The sequence below is a fragment of the Phocoena phocoena genome, chromosome 3 (genome assembly GCF_963924675.1).
Source record: "Phocoena phocoena chromosome 3, mPhoPho1.1, whole genome shotgun sequence".
Taxonomy (NCBI): Eukaryota; Metazoa; Chordata; class Mammalia; order Artiodactyla; family Phocoenidae; genus Phocoena; species Phocoena phocoena.
Window position 1 is genome coordinate 51,620,035 of NC_089221.1, and position 26,871 is coordinate 51,646,905.

Below are 26,871 nucleotides of genomic sequence, written 5' to 3' on the forward strand. Positions count from 1 at the left end.
TGTCCTCTCTGTTCTCATACACTGCCACCATCACCCCCCCCACACACACATGCATTCACATATGAACACACACACAGAGTAGTATTTGCATTCTTTCTAATCATGGTTGACAAGACTGGGTTTGGGTCATTTTTTCCCCCAGGTCTGCATTGGCTGTGCTTGCAGTATTTCATGCCCGTGTTGCCCCTGAAATCTCCCCTGATGATTGTCCGTAACACCATGTGACCCCCACTCCCTGTCTCACTCTAACTCCTTGGTTTTTCACCTGGTCTCCCTGCCATCCACTCCTACTTTCCGTCTTTTCACAAATGACTTTTGAAAGGAAGACCCTTCTCTGCTAGCTCTCTGCTTAAAAGTAACAGGGATTCCCTCATCCAGGTTCTTCCTTATCGTATATGGTCTTGACCACACAAATAAAAAACACATCATCTCTTAACTGATCAGCTCATGTGGCCTGCACTGCCTCCTATCTTCACTGTCCGTCTCTGATCCCTGTCCTTCCGTGCCTCTTCCTTTAAAGATAATAAACCTCTGCTCCCTGCTCTAGCACCTAACACTCTAAGTATGACTCTAAAACGAATATACCTGATGGAATCTTTGATTTCTCCCCATTGTAATTAAGTCTCCAGATGGATTTCTATTTGATTCTTCTAAAATCATTACTACTTAAAGTACAAATCCTTAGAAAATGCGCTTCAAAATTATCCAGGGTGCTGGATAAACATGGAGATTCATGAATCCTGTCCAGGACCCACTGAATCAGAATCTGGGGGCACTCCAGGTGACTCTGAAACACAGTAAAGATGGATAACTGTTTTGCTACCTTTGAAACAAAAGGAAATCACCCCATCATATGTATAAAAATGGAAACTTTCAAGCCCTTACCTGGCTATTCTTACTCACCTAAGTACATACTTTCAACTTTGTTGTATGCTTTATTCTTTATCACCACTAGACAGAAATCTGTCTACCAAGAATTAAGATGCCAGATAATATACTCTTTATCCAAACAGTGGTATCTCTAGTGTGGCCTTGGGCTGGAAGGGGTCCTGTCTAGATGAGCTCACTCAGTCCCTTCAAGAAATCAAATAGAGTTGGCCCTCACAGATTCAACCAATCGCAGATCACGTACTATGCTTACAATCTATGGCTGTTTGAATCCACAGATATGGAACCACGGATACAGAGGGCCAACTATGGGACTTGAGCCATGGATTTTGGTGTCCATGGCAAGTCCTAGAACCAACCCCCCATTCTCCCCCACACACATACAGATACTGAGGGATGAGTTTAGTCCTCAGAGTCTTAGGGGAATGGTGATTCCCATTCTAGTCTATAACACTCGAAATCTCTTTCTGCTTAGAATCTTTTTCTGGTATGTTTCTTTTAATGCTATGGTAAAAATTCGTATTTTGATAACTTTTAGGTTAGCTAATTTTTTTCTCCATCCTAATGTCTTACTACAGCTTGGCCAATTCTTCTTTACTCTTTGTCTTCTATCAAGGAAAAACAGGAATTGTAATTGAGTCATTATTTGGGCTCTATATGAGAGTCTCTGGTCAGTTTTTTGTTGTGATTAGATTCTGAAGCCAAATTGTTTTCCAATTCTCTGTGCTTTTACTTTTTTAATTTATTTATTTTTATTTATTTTTGGCTGCGTTGGGTCTTCACTGCTGCATGTGGGCTTTCTCTAGATGCAGCGAGCGGGCACTACTCTTCATTATGGTGCACAGGCTTCTCATTGCAGTGGCTTCTCTTGTTGTGGAGCACGGGCTGTAGGCGCATGGGCTTCAGTAGTTGTGGCTCACGGGCTCAATAGTTGTGGCACGCAGCCTCTAGAGCGCGCAGGCTCAGTAGTTGTGGTGCATGGGCTTACTTGCTCCGTGGCATGTGGGATCTTCCCAAACCAGGGCTTCAACCTGTGTCCCCTGCATTGGCAGGCAGATTCTTAACCACTGCACCACCCGGGAAGCCCCTTAATTTATTTTTATTTCTAATTACCTCCCTGACTGCCACCATAAGTCCAGAAAGTACTGAATATCATATTTAGTTTTACTATTGTATTGAGTAGTCATGTGCTTACTCTTTGAAGAAAAAGGTCACACAAGGTTACCGCAGGGGCAAGGAGTATGGTTTGTTTCTGGGAAAAATAAGCCTCAAATCATTTTAAATCTCATTTTCTGCAGAAAGCTTGAATTTAATCATGAAGATTGTCCTTCTCTCCCAATTAAGCAAATTGTAAATATCCTTTGTCCTTAACAACATCTTCAGTGGACCTTCATGATTTTTGCATGCACCATGTTTCTGAATTTTTGCTGTCTCATAAGTCTGATTGGTACAATCTACTTGGAAATCTTTTATACTTTATAAGATCATGCTATTGCCAAAAAAATGAAGACAAACAGTACTAAGATGATTGTCTTATTTCATGGCCAAGAAAGTTAAAGTAAATTATGGTAATATAAGATAAAAACCCACATTTAATAAAGGCTATTGGATTATACCATGCAGAGTGTGGTTCTGAAAAACTGTGGAGAAGATGACAGATGGGAATAATTTCAGGCATTGTGTAATCTCATATTTTAACACTTAAAGTTTTAGCTTGGGCCATTACTTGACAAAGTCTAATTTCTATGTTTATAGTGAAAAATAGTTTCTCTCACTTCTTCACAGTTAATTAGGTAGGAAGTCTTTCCCCACGACTGAATCCATGTATCATATTGACCATTATTGCCTGTTTCCTGACACCAGATAAAATGCGACCACGGGTTTCATTCACTCTATTGGCAGAAAGTGAAGCCAGATTTCTAAGAGAATTGATGATCCTGCCATTTGGACCACAGCTTTCCTCTCTCCCATTCTCCCCGCAGTCAGTCAGTTTTGACAACCTTCCCATTCTGAAAGCAGCAGAGAAGAGAGAGCACTCCAGTGCAGCCCCCCTTCACATGTGAACTTGCTCCTTCATCTTTATTTTCATCTCTCCTTGCTCTCTCAAGGGTCTTCTCTGACTCTGCTCCACTCTTCTGCCATCACTTACAGCCAGACTGTCCCCAGGTCCTTTTAGGTATACCATTATCCCTTCCTCCCCCTAAGATAAGATGGGTTCTTCCCCTGCAGTGTGCCACCAGGATATATAAAGAGAGAAAAAATGTGGAGGAAATGTAGTCACAAAAGGGGAAAGAAGAGAGAAATGTCAAAATCTAGTGGGAGTTGAGAGCTCAAGATGCTCTCATAAGAAATTAATGAACCTCCATCCCTCCAGCAAAATACAGGATAAACTTAAGACAAAGAATAGAATATGAGCAGTAAAGACTCCAGGGTATTCAGCCTCCTATTAAGAAATGTAAAGAAAATGACCCACCAATAAAAGAAACAAGCAATGCAGAGACAGAAATAGAATAAAACCACAAGTAAAGCCTTATTTTCCAATGTAATGAGGCAATCGATACTAAAATAGAACATTAGGTTTGAAGAAATGAAGCAGAATAAATCTTAAAATAGATTATGATTCAAATTATGAGTGGAAACATGCATTTGTTCTTTGAACAAATATTTGTTGAGCACCTGTGTAAGGTACTGGGAGACTGAAACGATCAGGGCTGAAGAGATCCCTGTTCTTATGGAGTATATAGTCTCGTGAAGAGAAATATTCATGAGAATTTCTAAAATTTTGGGGGAAAATTTTCTAAAACTCCCAAACACTAAAATTACAATGTCAATAATTAGAATAGGTAATGTAATAGAAAGTGACCATGACTGGGTGGCTACTTTAGAAGGGATGGTCAAAGCTCTCCGAGGAGGTAGAACTTAATCTGAGATTTAATGACAAGAAGGACACAACTTCATAAACATTGGTATCTAATGCAAAGGACCCAAGACCAGAACAACTTGTACTATCTGAAGAACCCAAATATAACCAACTTCTGGAATGTAAGGGCAATCTAACACCATCTATTACTCTGTCTCCGTGTCCTCATATATCAATACCAAACAGTGAACAGGACACAATATTCATCACCTTTTGTCAAAGTAGATGTCAGCTGAGGACTAGGATAACAGCAATGATAATAGCTTCCACTTATTGTATACTTTCTACTTGCCAGGGGCTTTATACATGTCATCCTCAAGTATCGTTTTTCCCATTTTACTGATGGAGAAACTGAGGCTCAAAGAGGTAACTTGTTGTCCAAGGTCACAGAGCACATTAATCCTGTTGCAAAGTTCATGATTGTTCCACTACACCAGACCATTTCCCACTAAGCTACATTGGAGAAAGGCAAGAGAACATATCAAATCGGGAAATGAAAGATACTAGCACCATGGGCTGAATTTTATCCACACATCTGACAATGATTGGTGCACAAATTCCAAAATACCATGTTTAATGGCTAAAATTTATTGTATATTTAATTTCTTACCAAAATAAGTTCAGAGAGTTACTTTTAAGATGAGAGGGAGGTAGATAGCTAGAGGGAAGCAGCCGCAAGGCACAGGGATATTAGCTTGGGGCTTTGTGACAGCCTGGAGGGGTGGGATGGGGAGAGTGGGAGGGAGGGAGATGCAAGAGGGAAGACATATGGGAACATATGTATATGTATAGCTGATTCACTTTGTTATAAAGCAGAAACTAACACACCATTGTAAAGCAATTATACCCCAATAAAGATGTTTAAAAAAAAAAAAAAAAAGATGAGAGGGAAAGTTAACTCCGTAGATCATTTAATGATTTATAAGATATTTGCTGTGATCCAAAGGGAGCATGATTTAGCCATGATACCCATTAAAGGAAAGTTGAAATTAATTAACTATACAGTCAATACCGTCTGCACATTGTTCTGCTCTACCTTAGGGGCTGGAAATGGAGAAGTGAAAGCCTCACAGGGACCTCCCTCAAATGTGTTTCCATTGTCTGCTCTTCTCCTGTGCCCTGTGATTCTGCTTCCTCACTCAGCTAATGGAACCACCAAGATGACTACTACTCTGGGGTCAATGATAGGACTACAGTGTCACAAGGAGCACAGAGAAGGACACAGGGCGGGGGAGGGAAATAGCTCTGGATCGGAAAATGTTTATTTCCCAGTGTATGGGCAAGAATGGATTTCTGTTTATGGTATAAGTATTATTTTCCACTATGTGTTTATGGCACTATGAATATCTTCTTACCACAGTGTAGAAAAGCCTTTGAAACTATTTTTTAATATAGGCAAACAACTAACTGAACTAATATAACTTATTTCTATTTAAATTACATGCTTTTTGGAAATGCAAGAGTAAAAGTGGATTACTTAACAAACAGCTTACATTTCCCCAGTCCTTTTCACACTGGATGGAGTTATAAATCTCCTACCCATTATGAAAATGCATGAGAGTGAGAGTAACCATGTGGATAAGCTTCCACGCATCTCATGTAAACTGTGTTCATTTAGTTGTTCACAGTCAGTATGAAAACTGTCCCGAGAGCCTTCCCTGTGTATAGTATCATAGCAGATAATGTGTCAAGAGCACAAAGGACATAGGAAATTTGCCCCTGCCATCAAGGAAATGATAGTACAGTGACAGAATATTAGCTCAGAGAAGATTAGTTTGTTTTGTTTTGATTCCTAGGGAAATTTACACAAATGGATAAAATTGACTCTGCTGGCCATCGGAATCCAAACTCAGGGCCTCCAAGGAGACACTATGGCAATGTTTCCTACTGTCACTATAGGCTGAAGACAGGCAGGCAAGAAAGGAGTGGAGAGGAGAAGGGGAAATGGAGAGAGGAAGATATGAATAGAAAAGAAAGAGGATGGGAGAAATGAGATCAAGAGGAAGAAAGAGGTCTCCAGAGTGGAGTGTGATAAAGGGGCCTCCACTCTAAATAAAGGACCCCAGCTCAGTCTTCTGGGACTCTTGAGGCTGCCCCACAATCACATGTGTTTTTGTTCCTCCTAAACAACTGACCATTTCTCACAAATATAAGAATAACTAGCCTTCCAAACTGGTATGTGCTTCATGTGTGGTTTCCCTTAACTTTTCCTCAAACATGCTTATTATATTATCCATAAACAGGCTAAAAATACATGGAAATCCCAAAGGAGCTGAAGGCCAAAAGCTTTGCGAGGCCCTGAGGAAAGTGGCCAACTTTTTGACATCCTGGTTCTCAACAGTGGTGAAGCCAGCTTAGTGATATTTTAAGGTGCTCTAAAGGCTCCCCTTCTCCTCTCCCCCTCCATCCCCTCCCCGAGAAAATACTTGTTCACTGAGGCCTGAAATTGATGTTTCAGGGGACAGAGTTTTTCATTTCATAATAAAAAATGATTTTAAATGCATAGTCACTCTTGGGCAAAGTAAAACTTTGACTTGAAGTTACCATCTAGAAGCAGCCTGACCCTTTCCTGAGAGCAGAGCAGACAGCCCACCTGATGTTAGAAACAGGTGCTCCTTCTAAGGATAACTGGTCAAACGGGGGAAGCTGGGGATGCAGAACTCAGATAGGCCAACATTCAGGTTTGTGAGGCGCTCCCCTGCCAACTTTTTAATGTGGCTCAGAAGAACATCTATGGAACAGCCCTGCTAGCCTCTCCAGCCTCATCTCCCACCAGCAACCCCATCTCAACTGCCTTGGCATCTTGATCTACTTCGAGGAACTTGAACTTAGAAGTTCTTTCCAGTTGCTCCCTCTGCCTGAAACATATTGTCCACCCTGCCCCACTCCACAACGATCCCTTTCACCTGGTCTACCCTATGCTTTCTTTGGTTTGTAACTTAGATGGGACTTTCCTGCAGAAAGCTTTTCCTGGCTCTCCAAGGCAGGGCCTATGCCCATGCAATATGTCCCCCAGGCACGTGTTACATTGAGGGGTAGACACCTGATTTCTTGTCTGTTGTCCTCTCCAGAGTTGATCACCTTGAGTGTGTTCACCATTGTATCTCCGGCATTTAGTACAGTGCCTGGAGCAGATAAAGTTTCAATTAATAATTATTGAATAAGCAAAGGAATTTGCTTTCATTCTGCATCTGTTGTTAAATGAGAGGGAGTATAATTGGAGAAAAAGAAGCTTGTCCAGAGATGTTGGACTGAACTCATACGTATATTTCCCCTCCTACTAAAAACCCATCGAAATAACAGCAAAAGATATAATGAAAAGAATAAATCCATATTCGTTCTTATATTTGTCAGGGTAGGGTAACAGCTGCATGAAACATCATCAAATCTCAATGGATTAGAACAATGAGAGTTCATTATTCACCATTGTCATAGTCCAATGCCAGAGCTAGGGTGGGGTGGGCCCTTTTATTCTTTCCATTCCCCAAATCCATCCAATTGTCAGGGGAGACAAGAACGCATGGATGTTCCCATGGGAGGATTTTTAGAAGCCAATCTGGAAGAGGCATACATCACTCTTACTCAGAATCCATTTGCCATAACTCTGTCAAATGGGCCCTACTAATTGTAAGAGGAAAAAAAAAATAGAGGTCGGCAGACACAAAACAGTCTCCCATGGCCCTGAAAAACAAGGAAGTATGATTTCAACAAACCAGAAATTGAGGAATTTCTCAAAGCTAGAAAGCAACAGGGATTGGATTGATAGATATAAATGAAGAAATGAAGCCACAACCAATAAGAAACTCAAGAAACAAAAGAAATTCATGCAGGAGAAAAATACGACAAAAATAAAATCAATTCCAGACATACTTCAAAGTAGGAGTCAACAAATACAAATCACAGGAAGGATTTCTGGAGCTGTTGTCAGGGAAATAAATGTTTGAATTTGCATTCAGGAAAAGCTGGGCTGCCCCACACTGAGTAACCAAGACCATCATTGCTTACCCCAGGAGGACACCTGCTGTGAGTGTCAGGACCAGGCAGCAAAGCAGAACAGAGGGTGAAGTAACTCGAATCCTCCATAAGGACTGCTGCAGAGGATGAAGAAAGTGAACACATGACTCCAGTGTTTTTTCCCAGGCTAAATTTTTCCACATATCTCTTTGGAGTAGGAGTTGTAAACAGGAAACTCAAAGCAAACACGGGACCCAAAAAATAGGCTGTGTGCCCAGGTAAACTTATCAATGGAGATGAGAAGCACCCTGAAGACAAGCTTTAGACACACATTGTCCAGCCACACATCCTGCCCCTTTTCCAATCACCAGAAGGAGGATACTTATCAGAATGATGGGCAAAGAGAGATCCTCAAAGACAATGCTAAACAGACATCCAGGGATGAGCAGTGTTTTAAGAAAAATCAACACCCTGAAAGGGAGGTACCAAATGGCAACACGCAAACAACTAATACTTGATGAACAAATTTTAAAGTAGAAACAGATGAAGAATTTAAAATATAAACGTAATCAACAGATTTATTTTAGGTCTGTCATACCTCAAAAGCAGTAACTGTAACAGAAAGGAAGCAACGGGATTTGTTGGAAATGAAAGTGTTATCCATCAAATAAAATTTTAATAGTTGGGTTAATTAGTGTTGGGAGACAATTCTCCTTCAGGCTCTTGCATTTCAGGGAACAGAGTTTTTTTTGCAAAGTGAGGCACTGACTGCCCTTTGTTTTACACTATCTTTTCAAGGATGTTTATTTAGTAAATGTTCTTGAAAAATAGAGACAGTGCCTCCCCTCCAGAGCAAGGCATGCTTACGATTCAGCATAATGAAAATATTTCCCTCTGGCGCAAAGGGCAGACATGCTTATAGAAGACTTCAGATCCTTAATCTCAGGGTTCCTGAGATTAAGGTTCCTGCGTGTGTGTGGAGGTATAATGATCTGGCTCTTCTTGTGTCTCCCTGTGGGGATTAAAACTCAAGAAATTTACACAAATGCTGATACTCTACTACAATTTTGTGAGTACTAAACTTTCTTTGTTTCTAACCCAGAGTCTCGTGTCTCTTTCCAGGATCCATGAGATTGTGACAAGTTAATTCACAGGTAGAGGGAAATCTCAGACCCTTCACAGTTCTTAACAATTATTATAATGGAAATACTGAGAGCCTAAAATAGGGACCTGAAAGGTCAAGTCTAGGTAGTCTCCCAGAGCTCAGTCCCCCACAGTGAATATAGAATATAGGGCTAATTAAGATCCAGAGACTCTAACATGAAATAGGATTCTGAAAGAATAGGGAAAACAGAGAGAAATAGATAATTAAGAAAAATAGAAAAACTTTTTGCAAACCTAAAGAAATATTTATATTGAAAAGGCTATAACATCTTAATAAATCACTCCATAGATTACTTAATATTTACAAAGGGAAAAAGAGTCCTCTACCATGGTAAAAGCTGGAAGAAATCACCTTAACCAAGTAATCAATACTTAACTAACATCATTAATAATGGGACAAACACATACGCTTTCTAATGCAGTGCACTAAAAAGGACACAATATCACTTCAATAATATTCTTGCCAAAATGTTTACTCTGAACCTAGACTTGTGGAAACAATCAGACAAATCCAAATTTAAAGGCATTCTTTAAAACAACTGGCCCAGACTCTTTATTCAAAAATATCAATGTCATGAAAAATGAAAAAAGATAAGGATGCTATTCTAGATTAAAAGAGAATAAAGAAACATGACAATTAGATGTGGTACATAATCCTTATTTGGATCCTTCAATGTAAAAAAAAAAAAAGCTATAAAGGACATTATTGGAACAAATGGGGAAATTTGAATACATATATATATTAAATAATAGCATTGTATCAAATTGAATTGAAACATTTAAATCAAAATTAAATAAAGTTTTTCATGTGCTAATTGTTTTAAGGTTATGTAGGAAAACATTTTTGTTCTTTAAGAGTTATATGTTGAAGTATTTGGGATAAAGTAACATTAATGTCTGCAACTCTTAAATGATTCAACAAAAAATTATATATATATATTATACATTTATACATATACACGTTATACACATAATCCATATATATGAAACCTATATATATATATGTATATATATACACACACACACAGAGAATGAGAGAGATAAAAGAAAAATATGGCTAAATATTAAAAATTGGTTAAACTAGAATATTTGGATGTTCATTGTATTATTCTTGCAAGTTAGCTATAGGTGTGAAAATTTTCAAAATAAAAAATTGGTGAAAGTAGATTGCAAATGCCAATCAAATGCCAAAAAAAGGAGTAATACATAAAGCACCCATAGCTAGACATATTTAGGAACCATTTCATAACTCAAAATGTTTAAAGATAAAAATTTTTCAGAGGGCCATAAACAGGCTACATACATAGCAGCCCTGGGTATAGATAGAAGAAAGGGAACAATATCATCCAAGTTGTGAGAGAAACTTAGTTAGAACATAGATTTTTATATCCAGCCAATTAGAATTTAAGTGTGCATACAGCGAGAGAGAGATAGAGAAGAAAAAGTATTTTCAGTAATATAAAGACTAAGAAATTTTGTATTCAGAGATCTCCTCTGAAATAATTAGTCAAAGATATGTTCCAGCAAAATGAAAATGAATCAAAGAAACAGGAAGATATGGAATCCAAGAAACAGTGGAATACAAAGAAATGGTAAGCCATAAATACACAGCATTAGAGATATGAAACAGTTACAACAGAAAATCATACTATTAAAAATGTATTTAGTGAATAATTTTCTGGGAGAAATGAGTTATCAAATTTAACTCAAGAAGAGTAAAATCTTTTAATAAACCATTAGACCTAGACAGTACTGAAAAAATAATCAATGAGTCATCCTTCAATACAGTTCTAAATCTCAGATGGTAGTAATTTATAGTTTCACCTGCAGTGGAAATGATCAGTATCTATTACATAGAGAGAATTCTTACAAATCAACAAGACAGCCCTATTTTTTTTTACCATCTTTATTAGAGTATAATTGCTTTACAATGGTGTGTCAGTTTCTGCTTTATAACAAAGTGAATCAGTTATACATATACATATGTTCCCATAGCTCTTCCCTCTTGCATCTCCCTCCCTCCCACCCTCCCTATCCCACCCCTCTAGGTGGTCACAAAGCACCGAGCTGATCTCCCTGTGCTATGCGGCTGCTTCCCACTAACTATCTATTTTATGTTTGGTAGTGTATATATGTCCATGCCACTCTCTCACTTTGTCCCAGCTTACCCTTCCCCCTCCCCATATCCTCAAGTCCATTCTCTAGTAGGTCTGTGTCTTTATTCCCGTCTTGCCCCTAGGTTCCTCATGACATTTTTTTTTTTCTTAGATTCCATATATACGTGCGTTAGCATACGGTATTTGTTTTTCTCTTTCTGAGTTACTTCAGTCTGTATGACAGACTCTAAGTCCATCCACCTCACTACTCAATAACTCAATTTCGTTTCTTTTTACGCCTGAGTAATATTCCATTGTATATATGTGCCACATCTTCTTTATCCATTCATCTGTTGATGGACATTTAGGTTGCTTCCATGTCCTGGCTATTGTAAATAGAGCTGCAATGAACATTTTGGTACATGACTCTTTTTGAATTTTGGTTTTCTCAGGGTATATGCCCAGTAGTGGGATTGCTGGGTCATATGGTAGTTCTATTTGTAGTTTTTTAAGGAACCTCCCTACTGTTCTCCATAGTGGCTGTAGCAATTTACATTCCCACCAACAGTGCAGGAGGGTTCCCGTTTCTCCACACCCTCTCCAGCATTTATTGTTTGTAGAGTTTTTGATGATGGCCATTCTGACCGGTGTGAGATGATATCTCATTGTAGTTTTGATTTGCATTTCTCTAATGATTAATGATGTTGAGCATTCCTTCATGTGTTTGTTGGCAATCTGTATATCTTCTTTGGAGAAATGTCTATTTAGGTCTTCTGCCCACTTTTGGATTGGGTTGTTTGCTCTTTTGATACTGAGCTGCATGAGCTGCTTGTAAATTTTGGAGATTAATCCTTTGTCAGTGGCTTCATTTGCAAATATTTTCTCCCATTCTGAGGGTTGTCTTTTGGTCTTGTTTATGGTTTCTTTTGCTGTGCAAAAGCTTTGAAGTTTCATTAGGTCCCATTTGTTTATTTTTGTTTTTATTTCCATTTCTCTAGGAGGTGGGTCAAAAAGAATCTTGCTGTGATTTATGTCATAGAGTGTTCTGCCTATGTTTTCCTCTAAGAGTTTGATAGTGTCTGGCCTTACATTTAGCTCTTTAATCCATTTTGAGTTTATTTTTGTGTATGGTGTTAGGGAGTGTTCTAATTTCATACTTTTACATGTACCTGTCCAGTTTTCCCAGCACCACTTATTAAAGAGGCTGTCTTTATTCCACTGTATATCCTTGCCTCCTTTATCAAAGATAAGGTGACCATATGTGCATGGGTTTATCTCTGGGCTTTCTATCCTGCTCCATTGGTCTATATTCTGTTTTGGTGCCAGTACCATATTGTCTTGATTACTGTAGCTTTGTAGTATAGTCTGAAGTCAGGGAGTCTAATTCCCCCAGCTCCATTTTTCTTTCTCAAGATTGCTTTGGGGCTTCCTTGGTGGTGCAGCAGTTGGGAGTCTGCCTGCCGATGCAGAGGACATGGGTTCATGCCCTGGTCTGGGAAGATCCCACATGCCGCAGAGCGGCTAGGCCCGTAAGCCATGGCTGCTGAGCCTGCGCGTCCGGAGCCTGTGCTCCGCAATGGGAGAGGCCACAACAGTGAGAGGCCCGTGTACAGCAAAAAAAAAAAAAAAGATTGCTTTGGCTATTCAGGGTCATTTGCATTTCCATACAAATTGTGAAATTTTTTGTTCTAGTCCTGTGAAAAATGCCTGTGGTATTTTGCTAGGGATTGCATTGAATCTGTAGATTGCTTTGGGTAGTAGAGTCATTTTCACAATGTTGATTCTACCAATCCAAGAACATTGTATATCTCTCCATTTGCATCATCTTTAATTTCTTTCATCACTGTATTATAATTTTCTGCATACAGGTCTTTTGTCTCCTTAGGTAGGTTTATTCCTAGATATTTTATTCTTTTTGTTGCAATGGTAAATGAGAGTGTTTTCTTAATTTCACTTTCAGATTTTTCATCATTAGTGTATAGGAATGCGAGAGATTTCTGTGCATTAATTTTGTATCCTGCTACTTTACCAAATTCATTGATTAGCTCTAGTAGTTTTCTGGTAGCATCTTTAGGATTCTCTATGTGGAGTATCATGTCATCTGCAGTGACAGCTTTACTTCTTTTCCAATTTCTATTCCTTTTATTTCTTTTTCTTCTCTGATTGGTGTGGCTAAAACTTCCAAAACTATGTTGAATAAGAGTGGTGAGACTGGACAACCTTGTCTTGTTTCTGATCTTAGTGGAAATGGTTTCAGTTTTTCACCATTGAGGATGATGTTGGCTGTAGGTTTGTCATATGTGGCCTTTATTATGTTGAGGAAAGTTCCCTCTATGCCTACTTTCTGCAGGATTTTTTATCATAAATGAGTGTTGAATTATGTCAAAAGCTTTTTCTGCATCTATTGAGATGATCATATGGTTTTTATTCTTCAGTTTTTTAATATGGTGTATCACATTGATTTGTGTATATTGAAGAATCCTTGCATTCCTGGAATAAACCCTACTTGATCATGGTGTATGATCCTTTTAATATGCTGTTGGATTCCGTTTGCTAGTATTTTGTTGAGGATTTTTGCATCTATGTTCATCAGCGATATTGGCCTGTAGTTTTCTTTCTTTGTGACTCCTTGTCTGGTTATGGTATCAGGGTGATGGTGGCCTCGTAGAATGAGTTTGGGAGTCTTCCTCCCTCTGCTATATTTTGGAAGAGTTGAGAAGGATAGGTGTTAGCTCTTCTCTAAATGTTTGATAGAATTCGCCTGTGAAACCATCTGGTCCTGAAGACAGCCCTATTTTTTAAATGGGCAAATGATATGAATAGAAAATGAAAAGAAGAAATACAGTCAGCCAATTCACTTATGAAAAATAAATTTAATCTCAGTAGTAATAAAAGAGGTGAAAAGAAACTTCAATGAGAGATTCTATTTACCCTCATCAAATAAGCAAAAATTAAATATTGATAATATGAAGTTCTGGCAAAGGTGTATGGAAATAGATTCTCTCATTTACAGTTGGTAGAAGGAAAATGTAAATTAGCATAGACTTTTCAGAGGCCAATTTGGCAATATATATTAAGGTACAAAATGTGAATACATATACTTTGTCCAAGTTTTCTGCTTTAAAGGATCTGTCCCATACAAATACTGGCATACTCTGGAGAAAGGGAAGAATTACAATGTAAATTCCTTACTAGGGGATACTGTGCATCCATTTAAAAGCATAAAATAAATCAGAATGCATTAACATGAAAGTATCTCTAACCATAGTAATGTGGCAAAGAAAGCTGTATAAATATATAGTATAATTACTTTTTTTGATGCTGTATATCTGTTGAAATCATCTGATGTGTAAGCTTTCATCCGGTACTGGTCTTACAGAACTGAAGAAAACAGATAAGGTTCCTGGCCTTACATACTTTACATATCCAGTTTGGGAGATGGGAGATGAGAGTGGGGTTGGGGTGAGCAAATAATAAACCAGTTAGCAAATACATAAGATAAGTTTCTATTAGTGATAAGTGTTCTATTAAGGCAATAAACAGGGACTGTAGTGGGAGAGGATGCCCAGTGTAAAGTCAGTGCTATCAGTAAATGAGAGCAATTATGATCTCCCCACATATGTTCTGGAATTGAAAACCCCTACAATTCCTATCAATCTCTTGTCTTTCAAGATGTGCCAGCCAGAGAAGATGTAATGTAATCAAAATTCTGCAGAGATTTTGTAAGCTGACAGAAAGCACCAAACTGCAAGTCCAGCATCCAAGTTTTTCATTCTTGTGCATCTGCATTAGCAGAGTTATATCTAGTCTCTGAAAATGAGGGAAAGGAGGGTGTACTTGGCATTGCAAGCTCATAGGCATGTTTCAGGAATACATGAATAATTATGTTACCTCTTTTTTAGAATGTTTTTGTCTTATGTAAGTAGAATTAGTACAGGCAGTAAGTGTACACAAAGTGATTGTGGATTGGACTTTACATATGTGTTTGTGTATAAGAGGAGTACATATGAAGGAGATAGAGGACTCCAAGAAGGAACATCACGCTATCTTGAGTCCTCCCTGTTCCCATGAATGAGAGTTTTGGGCTCTACGGTCCTGACCACAGGGTAGGGGCTACAGTGGCCCCACGCCAAGCAGAGCCCATTAAGCAGAGAATTTCTTTGTGTGAATCTTCTTCATCCACCATTTGCTCTCCAAACCATACTCCATTCTCCATGGCATTTCAAACCCAAAAGAGCAGAACAGGAGCCATGTGTGCTTTCAGGTGGCCCTCTCCTTTAGAGCTCTGAAAAGCAGAGGGCTGTTTTGGGGGACACCCACCCTTTTGTCCCTCTCTCAAGTGCTAGCCACTCTTGCTCAGACTCACATCCCAAGGCTGACTGCTCAGAGGTAGGTGTCAAATGGACTGCATGTGTGCACTCTACCAGGAGATTCAATGCAAGTGCTTTTAAGAGGTCAATGCCCTCCCACTGGGAAATGGTAATATGCTATGTACTTAATGGTAATCTGCTATGTACTTAATTAATTTCTACCCAACAGCAATACCATAAAATTGGAAAAAACAATTCCATCACCCAGGATCAATGTGTATATAAAGTATACACAAAAGGATCAAAAGTTTTCATCAGTAAACTTGTGTTTGTGCTTTGGTTGAATATTCAGAGGTCCACTTCTACTATAGGCTGATGAATGCTGTACAGTTAATTACCAGTTAATTGCTTGTCTCTTTCTCCTTGTGTTGCTACTACATGGGTTAGAAATGACAGGGATGAGATTTTTGCTAGTCGCCTTCAGATCAGGAATCCAAGGGAAAAGCTTCCCATTAGCTTTTACCATAAAGAGCCTTCCTTTTCATAAGTGTTTTTGTTTTATTTTTTTAAACATGCAAAAACAATCATATTATGATTAGGGAAATTGAGCTACGAGGTAACCAGGTGGAGCTGCCATCTCATGAATGTTCAATGATACAGGCTGTAACGATTTCTTAACAACCAGTCTGGAGATGTAGCTACATAATACAAATAAAACTGGTTGAAAGAGTGAAAGCAACAATATAGCTACCATTTATACCAGACTACATAATGTTATACAACAGCTTTGTAATTATTTGTTTTTTTGGTTTTTTTGCGGTACGCGGGCCTCTCACTGTTGTGGCCTCTCCCATTGCGGAGCACAGTCTCTGGACGTGCAGGCTCAGCGGCCATGGCTCACGGGCCCAGCCACTCCGCGGCATGTGGGATCTTCCCAGACCGGGGCACGAACCCGCGTTCCCTACCTCCAGCACTTTAAGCTCCATGAGACAAAGACTATCCTTTCTTTCACCTCTGTCTCTCTAGTACCAAGCCCAGTACCCGATACTTAGCTGACACGCAGGAAATATTGTGAGTGAATGAGCAAGTGAGTTAATGAACAACCGAAAAAGCCAGGTTTACAACCCAGTTCTTCGAAACTGAGTTATTTGTAATGAGGTGGATGGACCTAGAATGTGTCATACAGAGTGAAGTCAGAAAGAGAAAAACAAATACCATATGCTAATGCACATATATGGAATTGAAAACAACAGTACTGATGAACCTAGTGGCAGGGCAGGAATAAAGATGCAGATGTGGAAAACAGACTTGAGGACACAGAGTGGGGAGGGGAAGCTGGGATGAAGTAAGAGAGTAGCACTGACATATATACACTACCAAATATAAAATGGCTAGTGGGAAGCTGTTGCATAGCACAAGGAAATCAGCTCGATGCTTTGTGATGACCTAGAGGGGTGAGATAGGGAGGGTGGGAGGGAGGCTCAAGAGGGAGGGGATATGGGGATATATGTATACCTATAGCTGATTCACTTTGTTGTACAGCAGAAACTAACACAACATTGTAAAGCAATTATACTACAATAAAGATATATTTAAAAACTGAAAGTAAATAAATAAAACCCAGTTCTTGAGAATTCCCTGGCAGTCCAGTGGTTAGAGCTCGGCGCTCTCACTGCTGGGGCCCCAGGTTCGATCCCTGGTCAGGGAACTGAGATCCCGCAAGCCATGCGGCACAGCAGAAAAACACACACACACACAAATAAAAAATTAACACCCAGTTCTTGGGCCTCGTATGCCATTCCCATGATAGCAAGATACACCCTTGCAGATACCCAGAAGTTCAAGGCAGAATAAAAGACATTAACAGAGGATATCGGGGCCATGGACTATAACTCCCATTTAATTTCATATGAATTTATGGCCTCACCAATTCGGAGATTTGTTTCCAGAAAGTATTGATTTATTCCCTTGAGATCAGTCCCGGTAAATACAAGTCTTAGTGCATTGGCAGTTCACTACTGTGGATGGCTACCCAGTACATGGTGCTTTAGTTGATTGCACTTTGTGGTCTCAGCAGAGTGAGGCTGGATCTTGAGACTGGCCTCTTTCCTCATAGAATGATACCCTGAAGGAGGTTGGAGAGCCAAAGAAATGGAAGGCAGGTCCATAATCTCTGCTGCTTCTCACAGGCCCAGAGGGCTAGTGTCAGAATCAGAGAGAACGGCAGGAGCTCCTATTTCTTCTGCTGGGTGTCACCTGCTCCTGGCCCTTTTACCTGTCCCTGCATCTGAGGACCAAAAAAGCAGCACAATTTCACAGGCTGAATCTCCTCTCCCTAGCTGATCCGATCTAACTCACGAAGAATGGGTTACAAAGCACCAATACTCCATCAAAGGCAGGGCCCTTACTTTAATCTTGATCTTCAGGTTGCATTGACCTCAGATAGCTTTCCCAGAATGTTGTGAAAATATGCTATACACACACACACATTACTTTAGTATTCAAAGAAGTTTCTAGGGTTAATGAAGCATTTGACTCAAAGCATAGCCAACGTCTGCAGTGATATCTTGGGTATAGAATTTGCATTTATGATTTCTTATCCTCTTCTCTTTACCAACACCAACCCCCTTAGGAAAGGAGCCTGGAGGGGGAACCAAGAGTTTGGATTGCAAAATTGAGGAGTGTGCTGAAACACCTGCTCTAGAGGACTCATCATCATCCCCTGTAGATATTCAGCAACATTCCTGGCAGGTTTCCACAGACATTGAGAACACTGAAAGGTAAGTGGGAAGTTACCCTAAATAGACTGCCAATCCTCCTCTAGTTAACACTCAGGGGCTAGAGAGAGTCGAGATTTTCTCTTTCAGATTCAGAAACAGAGCTCTCAGTAAACTGAGAAGAGAGACAGTAAGGGGTCCAAATCCATCTGCGGAATGACAGCAGAGCCTCCAGGAGATGTGGGCTCCCAGGCCTCTGCTTTTCCCACTCCATCAGTCTGGCATCTCCATGGAGATGAAAATGGAGTGCTTCCTTGGGAAGGGAGAAAGGTGGATCTATATACCCATCACAGCTCACCCACCAGGATGGGTCCCAAAATTTCCATTTGTTTAAGGGAGAAGAATTCAAAATTGTACAAAGATGTCTCCAGTAGATTCTCAGATTTCAGGTGTATGGAATGGCCTATTCAGTTGCCAGTCAGGGGCTGAGTGTTCTGTCCAGTTCACAGACAGCTTTCCAAAGGGCTGTCTTCTCTTACTCTCCCAGGATGTAGATGATGGCCCCTTAGTGGTCAAAGTGAGTTAATGCATTTGTCTTAACAAGCAGTAGCTCATGGCTACAGAGGGAGTTTCTTTCTTGGGAAGAAGAGATTCTACAGTGATTCTATTTCATTTGGAAAAAGGAAGCAATAACAATAATATAATCATAAATGCATCTAGATGCTAAAAATTCCATTCTGTGAGGCAGAGGACAAGCCCCTTGTTTATTGGCCTTCACACTGATATCTTGTCCTTTGCTACTGATGTCCCCAGAGCCAGCACGAAGCCGCTGAACACTAGGCAATTCCATCTAGGACTCTGTGAGTGTGGGGTTGAGTCATTGACAAGATAATGAACACTATTTTTTTATTTTTAGAAATGTATCACACAGTGACATTTAGAGCCATTGTAGTTCTACTTTCAGATTGTAATATAATTCTAAAGCTAATTAACCAAATTTCTGTGTTTATAGAAAATTGAAGCATGTGGTAATTACGTGCTATTAATAAAACTGGGATTTTGTCTAAGCTTGGAAATCCAACAATTCAAACAATAAATCTGTTTGGCACAGTTTGGTAGAGCCATAGACAAATGATGAGTGATTTCTCTTAATTTATAAAGTAGAAAATGCTTTGCTCTATTCCCAGGAATATCTGCCAGAGTGCCATGGTCAGTGTGCAATCCTTCAGCAAAGCCATGTTCCTTCTCAGAAACCTCGCACAGAGTCTCTATCCAAGCCTTGTAAGCTTGTCAGAGAGCAAGCTACGGCTGATAATAATAATAGGAGAGTCTAGCCCTCAGCGTTGGAGGTATTTCAGTTCAGCCTAGAAGTTCAGATTCTGGTCAAAGGAGGTGGAAGTGACTGGGAGAAGGAGGCACAGTAGACCTGGTCTGGGAGGGGGCTTCCTTGCTTCTCCCTATCACTTTGCCCTAAGAAATCTGTGGCTCTCAAACTGGGCTGCGCATTGAAAACATTCAATTTAAAGCCAATTTAATGTGTTGACCCTTGGGAATGCTTAACACCTGTGTTACGGTGAATTCCAATCACGATAATGAGAGACGACAGGGAGTGAAACCACACAGGCAGGACAGCCCTTGGACCAGATGAGAATATCATCACCCAGCCTCAGCTTTGCCCAGGGTTCTCCTGTTGTTCTAGTTGCGTGCCCTTCACCTGCCCTTGGAAACGTGAAGTACTGTCCTCATTACCAGAGGCTCTTCTCTGATCTCAGCCAGGTCCGACTGAAGGCAGATATGAGGGCTCCGGTAGCAGAATGCCCTGCGGAAACGTTTGTCAGCGTAATTCTTATTCCTTCCAGAGCCAACCCAACTCAGATTTTCTTTTTTCTTATACAAGCAAAATAAATACAATATTTGCCTACTGGAAGCTCGAGCTGGTACAGTTAGGCACAGACTTTGTCCTTCAGTTGTCTCACAGAACAGACGGTTTGAGATTACATTTCAAAAATTTACAGCTGATAGTTTTTCTTTTTATCAATTTTACAGAGACATGCGAGAAATGAAAAACCTTTTAAGCAAACTCAGGGAAACTATGCCTTTACCATTGAAAAATCAAGGTGAGTCTTGTCATTTCTCTTTGAGGCAGAGGATGTTTTTAACATGATAACCTTGGGTCTTGTTTCTTCAGAAATTAAAGCAAGTTGTTGTTGTTTTTACACAAGCAATAGAAGGCATTGAGCCTACAGTTGTCTTTCCTCCAGAAGACAAGCAAATGAGAATAGTTTATCAGGTGAATGCAGTTTTGCTCTGAGGGGGAGCTGAGAAACACTCTGATGACACAACAGACACCTCCTCCACTGGCCCTATCAGTCAAGAGCATTTATTCATTGTACACGCTGTGAAAAGCACCACACCATGTGTGGCAAACACAAAAGGACTGAAGACTTGGCCCTTTAAGAAGTTTACAGCCAAGCGGAAGAGACTTAAGAACACTTCCAAAGGAAGATCCCTGCCAACCACGTGTTGTGTTGTTATCTAAACAAAGTAATAGTAATAATTAACATAAATTGCCACTGTGATTTTGCATCCAATTCCAATGTATGGGGGTTTTTCCAAACCACCAAGCAATTATCGGACACCAGCTGGGTGTCCTGCAGTTCAACTGAATTCTGACACTAACTGGGGACAGCGTCGGATTCCATGAGTTAAGGGTTCAGTAGTCCTAAAAGACTGCCCGCCCTCAGCCCCAACTTTAGACACCAATCCCAAGTCCAGGTTGTCACCTGAACTTCTGACATCCAGCTATAGATCAGAGGGTCCAATGAACTTCTTCTTAGGTTCAGTTAGTTCACTAGAGCAGCTCACAGAACTCAGAGAAACATTTTACTTACCAGATCACCGGTTTATTATTACAGGATATAACTCAGGAACAGCCAGAGAGAAGAGATGCACAGGGCAAGGTATGGGGAAAGGGCACAGAAATCCCATGCCCTCTCCAGGAGCACCACTCTCCCCAGTCTCAGAAGCTCTCCAAACCCTGTCCTTTTGAGTTTTTATAGTGGTTCCTTACACAGGGATGACTGATTAAATCACTGGCCATTGGCAATTGATTCAACCTCCAGCCCCTCTCCCCTCCCTGGAAGTCAGGGGGTGGGATTGAAATTGTTAACTCTCCAATCACATAGTTGATTCTCCTAGCAACCAGCCCCCATCCTCAGGTGTTTTCCAAAAGTCACATCATTAACATAACAAAAGACATCTTTATTGCTCTCTAAGGAAGTTCCCAGAGTTTTGGTAGCTCTGTGCCAAGAATGAGGTCAGAGACCAAATGTATATAAATTACAATATCACAGCCACTATCCTAAATACCTTAGATGTATTAACTACATTAACTTATTTAATTCTAATAACAGCTTTGAGGGAAATGCTATTCATGTTTCCCAATTTAGAGGAAACTGAGGCACAGAAAGGTTAACTAACTTGGCCAAGGTCACACAGACTGTAAGTAGAAAGGCTGGGATGTGATCCCAGGTAGCCTGTCTCCGGAACTATCCTATGGGAGTATACACCAGAAAAGGAAGCAGAAACACAGAAAGGGAAAGGGGATATTCACTAGAATGTAAGTTCTGTGAGGGGAGGGCCTCTGTATGCTTTTGTTAACTGTTTTATCTTCAGTACCTAGAGAAATGCTTGGAACATAGTAGAATAACACCCAGCATAAACATTAAATGTTTGTTCAACCTGCACCCAACTTTGCAGCCCCAGAGTCTGAAGATATGTACAAAGGACTAATAATAATCACGTTCACTAAGCACATATGGCCAGAGCAGCCTTAAGGGAAGCATCAGCTTCAGAGGGTGGTCCATAGAGGGTGGAGAAAGGGTTTTTAGAAGTAAGAAAGATACACCTTGTTTCCACCGAGCAAAGCCCAGGCGGGAGGGAGGGCAGGGTGCTGCTTGCCTCTGGGTGAGGAGGGAGAAGATTTGGCAGCAGAGCGGGAGCTCCACTTGGCTCAAGGAGCAGCGTGGCAGAAGGTGGAGAGGTGGAGGTGAGAACACCAGACAGTGTAGTGTGACCTGAGCTGCAAGGGACGGAGGCAGGTAACAGAAAATAAGAGGCGGGCGATTGACATATATACAATAATAGGTATAAAGTGGATAACTAATAAGAACCTGCTGTATAAAAGAAATAAAATTCAATTAAAAAATAAATAAAATTTAATAATAAGAAAAGTAAAAAAAAAGAAAGAAAAGAAAAGAAGAGACCAGCAATGTGGTGCATCAGGTAAACTGCAAGCACCCCCAAAGGGCCTGGTGACCGAGGGTTCCTGGCTTGAGCCGTCGGTACAGTGTTTGGGAGGCCTTGTAGGGTTTTAAGAAAACAGTGTTTTACTACAGAGTGTTGTAGTAATGAGAGCCCTCTGGACACAGCCTGCAAGTTTGCTGCTAGAAATAAGCATGGTTAAGGCTAGCCTTGGGTTCTGACGCTTGCTCTGCCATTTTCCTGGAACAAGTAGTTTAACTTCTGGAAATGTACATTTCCTTATCCTTGAAAAATAAATTAGACCACCTACTTCAGAGGCTTGTTGTAAGGATTAAATGATTAAACGCATGTCAATGCCCACTACCAACCTTACAGAGAGCAAGCTCTCAACAGATGCATTATTATTATTGTTATTACTGATATTTACCAGCTGGCCCACCAACCTAGTTCAGGAAAACTCCAAATCATCATCAAATTGAACAATACCTGCTACATTTCACTCTGAAGCAGACTATGTGTAGCATCCGTGAAAGGTTGATCCTGAGCCAGCTCTCCAGAATATTGATCTCTGAGACTTTGGATTTGGGGTTCATGTCTGAAGCTATCCTCACCTTTGTATTATGTAGGGCAAGTCCCCCCCACCAACAGGATGTGGTTGGTCTTCTTTTACTTCACATCCAGTTGCTTAGGAGGATGACAACCCACAGCCCCCCAGGCTGAGTTTCATGGATGCCATAGCCTATATTTTAAATTAAATATCTGAAACATTCCCTCTATATTTAGTGAAAGTTCATCCAACAGTTTTTGAATCGGGCATTATTGGAAAAATAGAAATTTTATTTTCTTTACTTAGGACATTTTTATAATCACAAAAAGTATAATAGAAATACTAGGACTTCCCTGGCAGTCCTGTGGTTAAGTCTCTGCACTTCCACTGCAGGGGGTGTGGGTTCGATCCCTGGTCAGGGATCTAAGATCCCACATGTCAAGTGGTGTGGCCAGAAAAATCCAAAATTATAGTAGAAATATTTTGTATGACTTTGTATTACTTTTATAAATGGAAAAAATAATTAGAATTTTAAAAATATAATAATAGTAATGAATGATTGATACTATGAGTGAAAACACAAGTGAAAAGGGAAAAATCGAAACAAGTAATGCCTAGGACTTGAACCCTAAATCCATTTGGGCCATGCAAAGGAAAAAGCTAGGAGATAGAAGGACTTCTTCAGGAGGGAGTAATGCTGTATGATTTAAAAATAATTTTTAAAATTCAGGTGAAGTCTTGTGGGAAATTAAGGTTTCTTCATTGGGGGGAGAAATGGGAACCCTTAGCACGTGAAGATACATCTCTGTTCTGGGCATGTTTAATGGGTACTCACAGCATGACGTCACTGGGAGCGGAGCCGTGGGGAAGGGGAACGCGAGTCTCCGCTGGGATGTCTGAGAAGGCCTGAAGGAAGGAGAGCAGGTCTGTTGGAGTCACCATGGGAACATTTTTTAGCAGATGCATGCGGCACTATTTTAATCAGCAGATCAGCCAGATCCCTCTCTCTGCGTATACCAAGATAGAGCATAGAGGCTGCCCCATGACCTTCCTGGAATTCTTTCCAGGAGATTGATTTATTACACAGGTCTAATCTATGCAGAAAATGATGTGGGGTGAAATGTGGGAAAATGTGTTCCAGTTTTTTTCCGTAGGACCTTATTGTCAAAACATAATTCTAACTGGATGAAAAGCATTATAGAGAGCCATCTGTTTTCCTTCTGCCTGCTTCTTTCCTTTCTCTTTTCATTCCATTTACACGTGAGTTTGAAGCAGAGAGAAAAAGGGAAAAGATACTGTTCCTGGTCCCCCTTTTTCCTACACAAACCCTGACCATGTGGAAATCCTGCCAGGCACGTACGGGGTGCGGGTGGGGAACCCACCCTGGAAATGCTCCGAATCCCCTGTTCTCCAGACTCCATCCTGTCCTGCAACTCAGAAATTCTTCCATGTTGATTTGAGCATTTCAAGATTGAATCCTATCTTCCTGCCTTCCCACCACAATCAAAACTTGACTCAACAACAATATGCTTTAAATTGATTTCCAGTGACAAATAAAGGAAGGTGGCCAAGATCAGGAATTGTAATGGATAGTGATTATGCCTTTATTTGAGATGGGACCTTTGCTTCTGTGCTTCCAGTTGAAGGCTGGAGACAGAGGTGCACAGAAGAAAACTCCCTTGCTCGGCTGTAGCTTCTGGCAGCCTCCCGGCAACGTCCAGGTCTCCTGGCTCTCAGCCCTCTGTCCTTTCCTCTGCTTCAGCACCTCTCCTGTCCTACATTTCAGGTCACTGGCAGTGCTGTAGGGAGCTTCATTAATTATGAGAGTCGTGCTGTGTCAAATGGATTACAAATGGAACCACCTGTGTAGAGCCCACAAAGTTACCGACAAAGGCTAAAAGGAGATGGGAAAGTGAAGGACAAGCATCTTCTAAATGCAGGCTGTAATCAAACAAAACACTGCAGAAATAATTTAAGCCTGAAAGACAGTTTCACCTTTTCCAAAATTCTGACTTCATGAATGCTGTGTGGTGTGTCAATACATTTACTCTTGCCTAGAATTCGGTTGGTGGTACCATGCATTAGAGTCTGTCTGAAGTGGATCAGTCAGGAATTGCAGCTGCTCTAGAATGGGCCCCCTCCTGCAGACAGTCCTACTCCAGACTAAACTGGGCCTAGGAACAGTTCCCCCATTCTCTATACCCCTGATCCACTCCAATCTGGACGTGCATAACTAGAACCAACATAGCCATGGCAGGCGGAAGAGTTCTCTGGCATCTGGCTGAAGAACACTGAGCAGTTATGCCACCTGCTAGCCTGGAGATGACTTTTTAGGTCCTTCCCCAGCACCTCATATAAAGACTTTCTGTGCCTCAAGTTGGTGTCTGAATGTCACTCCGGGCAGTTTTTTGTTTTGTTTTTTAATTAATTTTTGGCTCCATTGCGTCTTCGTTGCTGCACGTGGGCTTTCTCTAGTTGTGGCGAGCAGGGGCTACTCTTCGTTGCAGTGCGTGGGCTTCTCATTGTGGTGGCTTCTCTTGTTGCAGAGCACAGGCTCTAGGCTCACGGGCTTCAGTAGTTGCAGCACGCAGGCTCAGTAGTTGTGGCACACGGGCTTAGTTGCTCTGCGGCATGTGGGATCTTCCCAGACAAGGGCTTGAACCCATGTCCCCTGCATTGGCAGGCAGATTCTTAACCACTGTGCCACCAGGGAATTCCACTCTAGGAAGTTTTACTGGTTACCCCAGATCCTTTGCAATCTCTACAACATTTTGCCCAGGATTCAGCATGACATATGCTATCCCTCCCCCGCTCCTCCAATCTAATCCACTCATCACTGATCACACATCAGTTTCTAAATACATTACTCTAATTATGTTGAGCCACTACTCAAATTTTATGTGTCTACACATTGTCCATTGAAGGAAAAACAGACTTCTCACCTCATCATTTCTTGTCCCCACCATCATCCAACATGTGATAGTCACTTACAATATGCCAGATTCTGTGTCAGGTGCTGGGGATAATTCCGCCTAGAGGCTTTCCATCTCAACAGGACAGAATGGGATGAGAATCACCTGGGAAGCTTTTTCAAATGACATAAGCCTCCCCTTGCAGAGATTGTGATGGAGCCTTCAGGGTATGACATGTGAACTCTGGAAACAACTAACACACACACACACACACACATACTATTGGAAAGACAAAAAAATAGCTCTTAAAATGCAAGTATTAGTTAGATACAGGTTGCTATAAGGGTATATTAATAGTTAGAAACAGGTTGCTACAAGGGCATATTGGATTCTCACCTAGTCAGATTTTAGTTGTAAATGGGGAAGGAGAAGACAGGAGTAATTGAGAATTGCTTTTTGGAAAGTATCTGAGCTGAGATTTTTTAGGATAAATTGAAATTAGCTAAAGAAAAAGATAGAAAGAAGAGAGTCTAGGCAGAAGATTCTGAATGTGTGAAGGTGTCTGAGGAGATGACAGAGCAGGGCATTTTGATGAACTATAAATACTTCATTATTTGGGAAAGTGGTTAGAAAAGAGGCTTAAGACTTCCCTGGTGGCACAGTGGTTAAGAATCTGCCTGCCAATGCAGGGGACACAGGTTTGAGTCCTGGTCTGGGAAGATCCCATATGCCATGGAGCAACTAAGCTTGTGCACCACAATTACTAAGCCTGTGCTCTAGAACCCGCAAGCCACAACTACTGAGCCCATGTGCCACAACTACTGAAGTCCGCACACCTATAACCCGTGCTCCGCAACAAGAGAAGCCACCGCAGTGAGAAGCCCGCACACCACAACAAAGAGTAGCCCCCACTCACCGCAACTAGAGAAAGCCCGTGCACAGGAACAAAGATCCAACGCAGCCAAAAATAAAATAAATAAAATTTTTAAAAAAGAGGCTTAAGAGAGAGATTAGAGGGAGTCTTTCAAGATGGTGGAGTGGAAGGACCTTGAGCTTACCTTCTCTCATGAACACACCAAAATTACAACTAACATCTGAAC

General features: G+C 40.7%; 1 protein-coding gene across 2 annotated transcripts in view; it reads left to right on the plus strand.

Moving 5' to 3' along the window:
- RGS7BP (regulator of G protein signaling 7 binding protein) overlaps positions 1 to 26,871 on the plus strand; it is a 118,245-nt gene that overhangs the window by 78,857 nt on the left and 12,517 nt on the right. Inside the window, exons 4-5 of one of the 2 annotated variants that reach the window (XM_065874409.1) lie at positions 17,965 to 18,112; positions 20,096 to 20,166. In XM_065874409.1, the coding sequence (XP_065730481.1) occupies positions 17,965 to 18,112; positions 20,096 to 20,166 (219 nt within the window). Of the gene's footprint in view, positions 1 to 17,964; positions 18,113 to 20,095; positions 20,171 to 26,871 lie in introns of those variants that run through there. The other variant, XM_065874410.1, reaches the window with a different exon arrangement.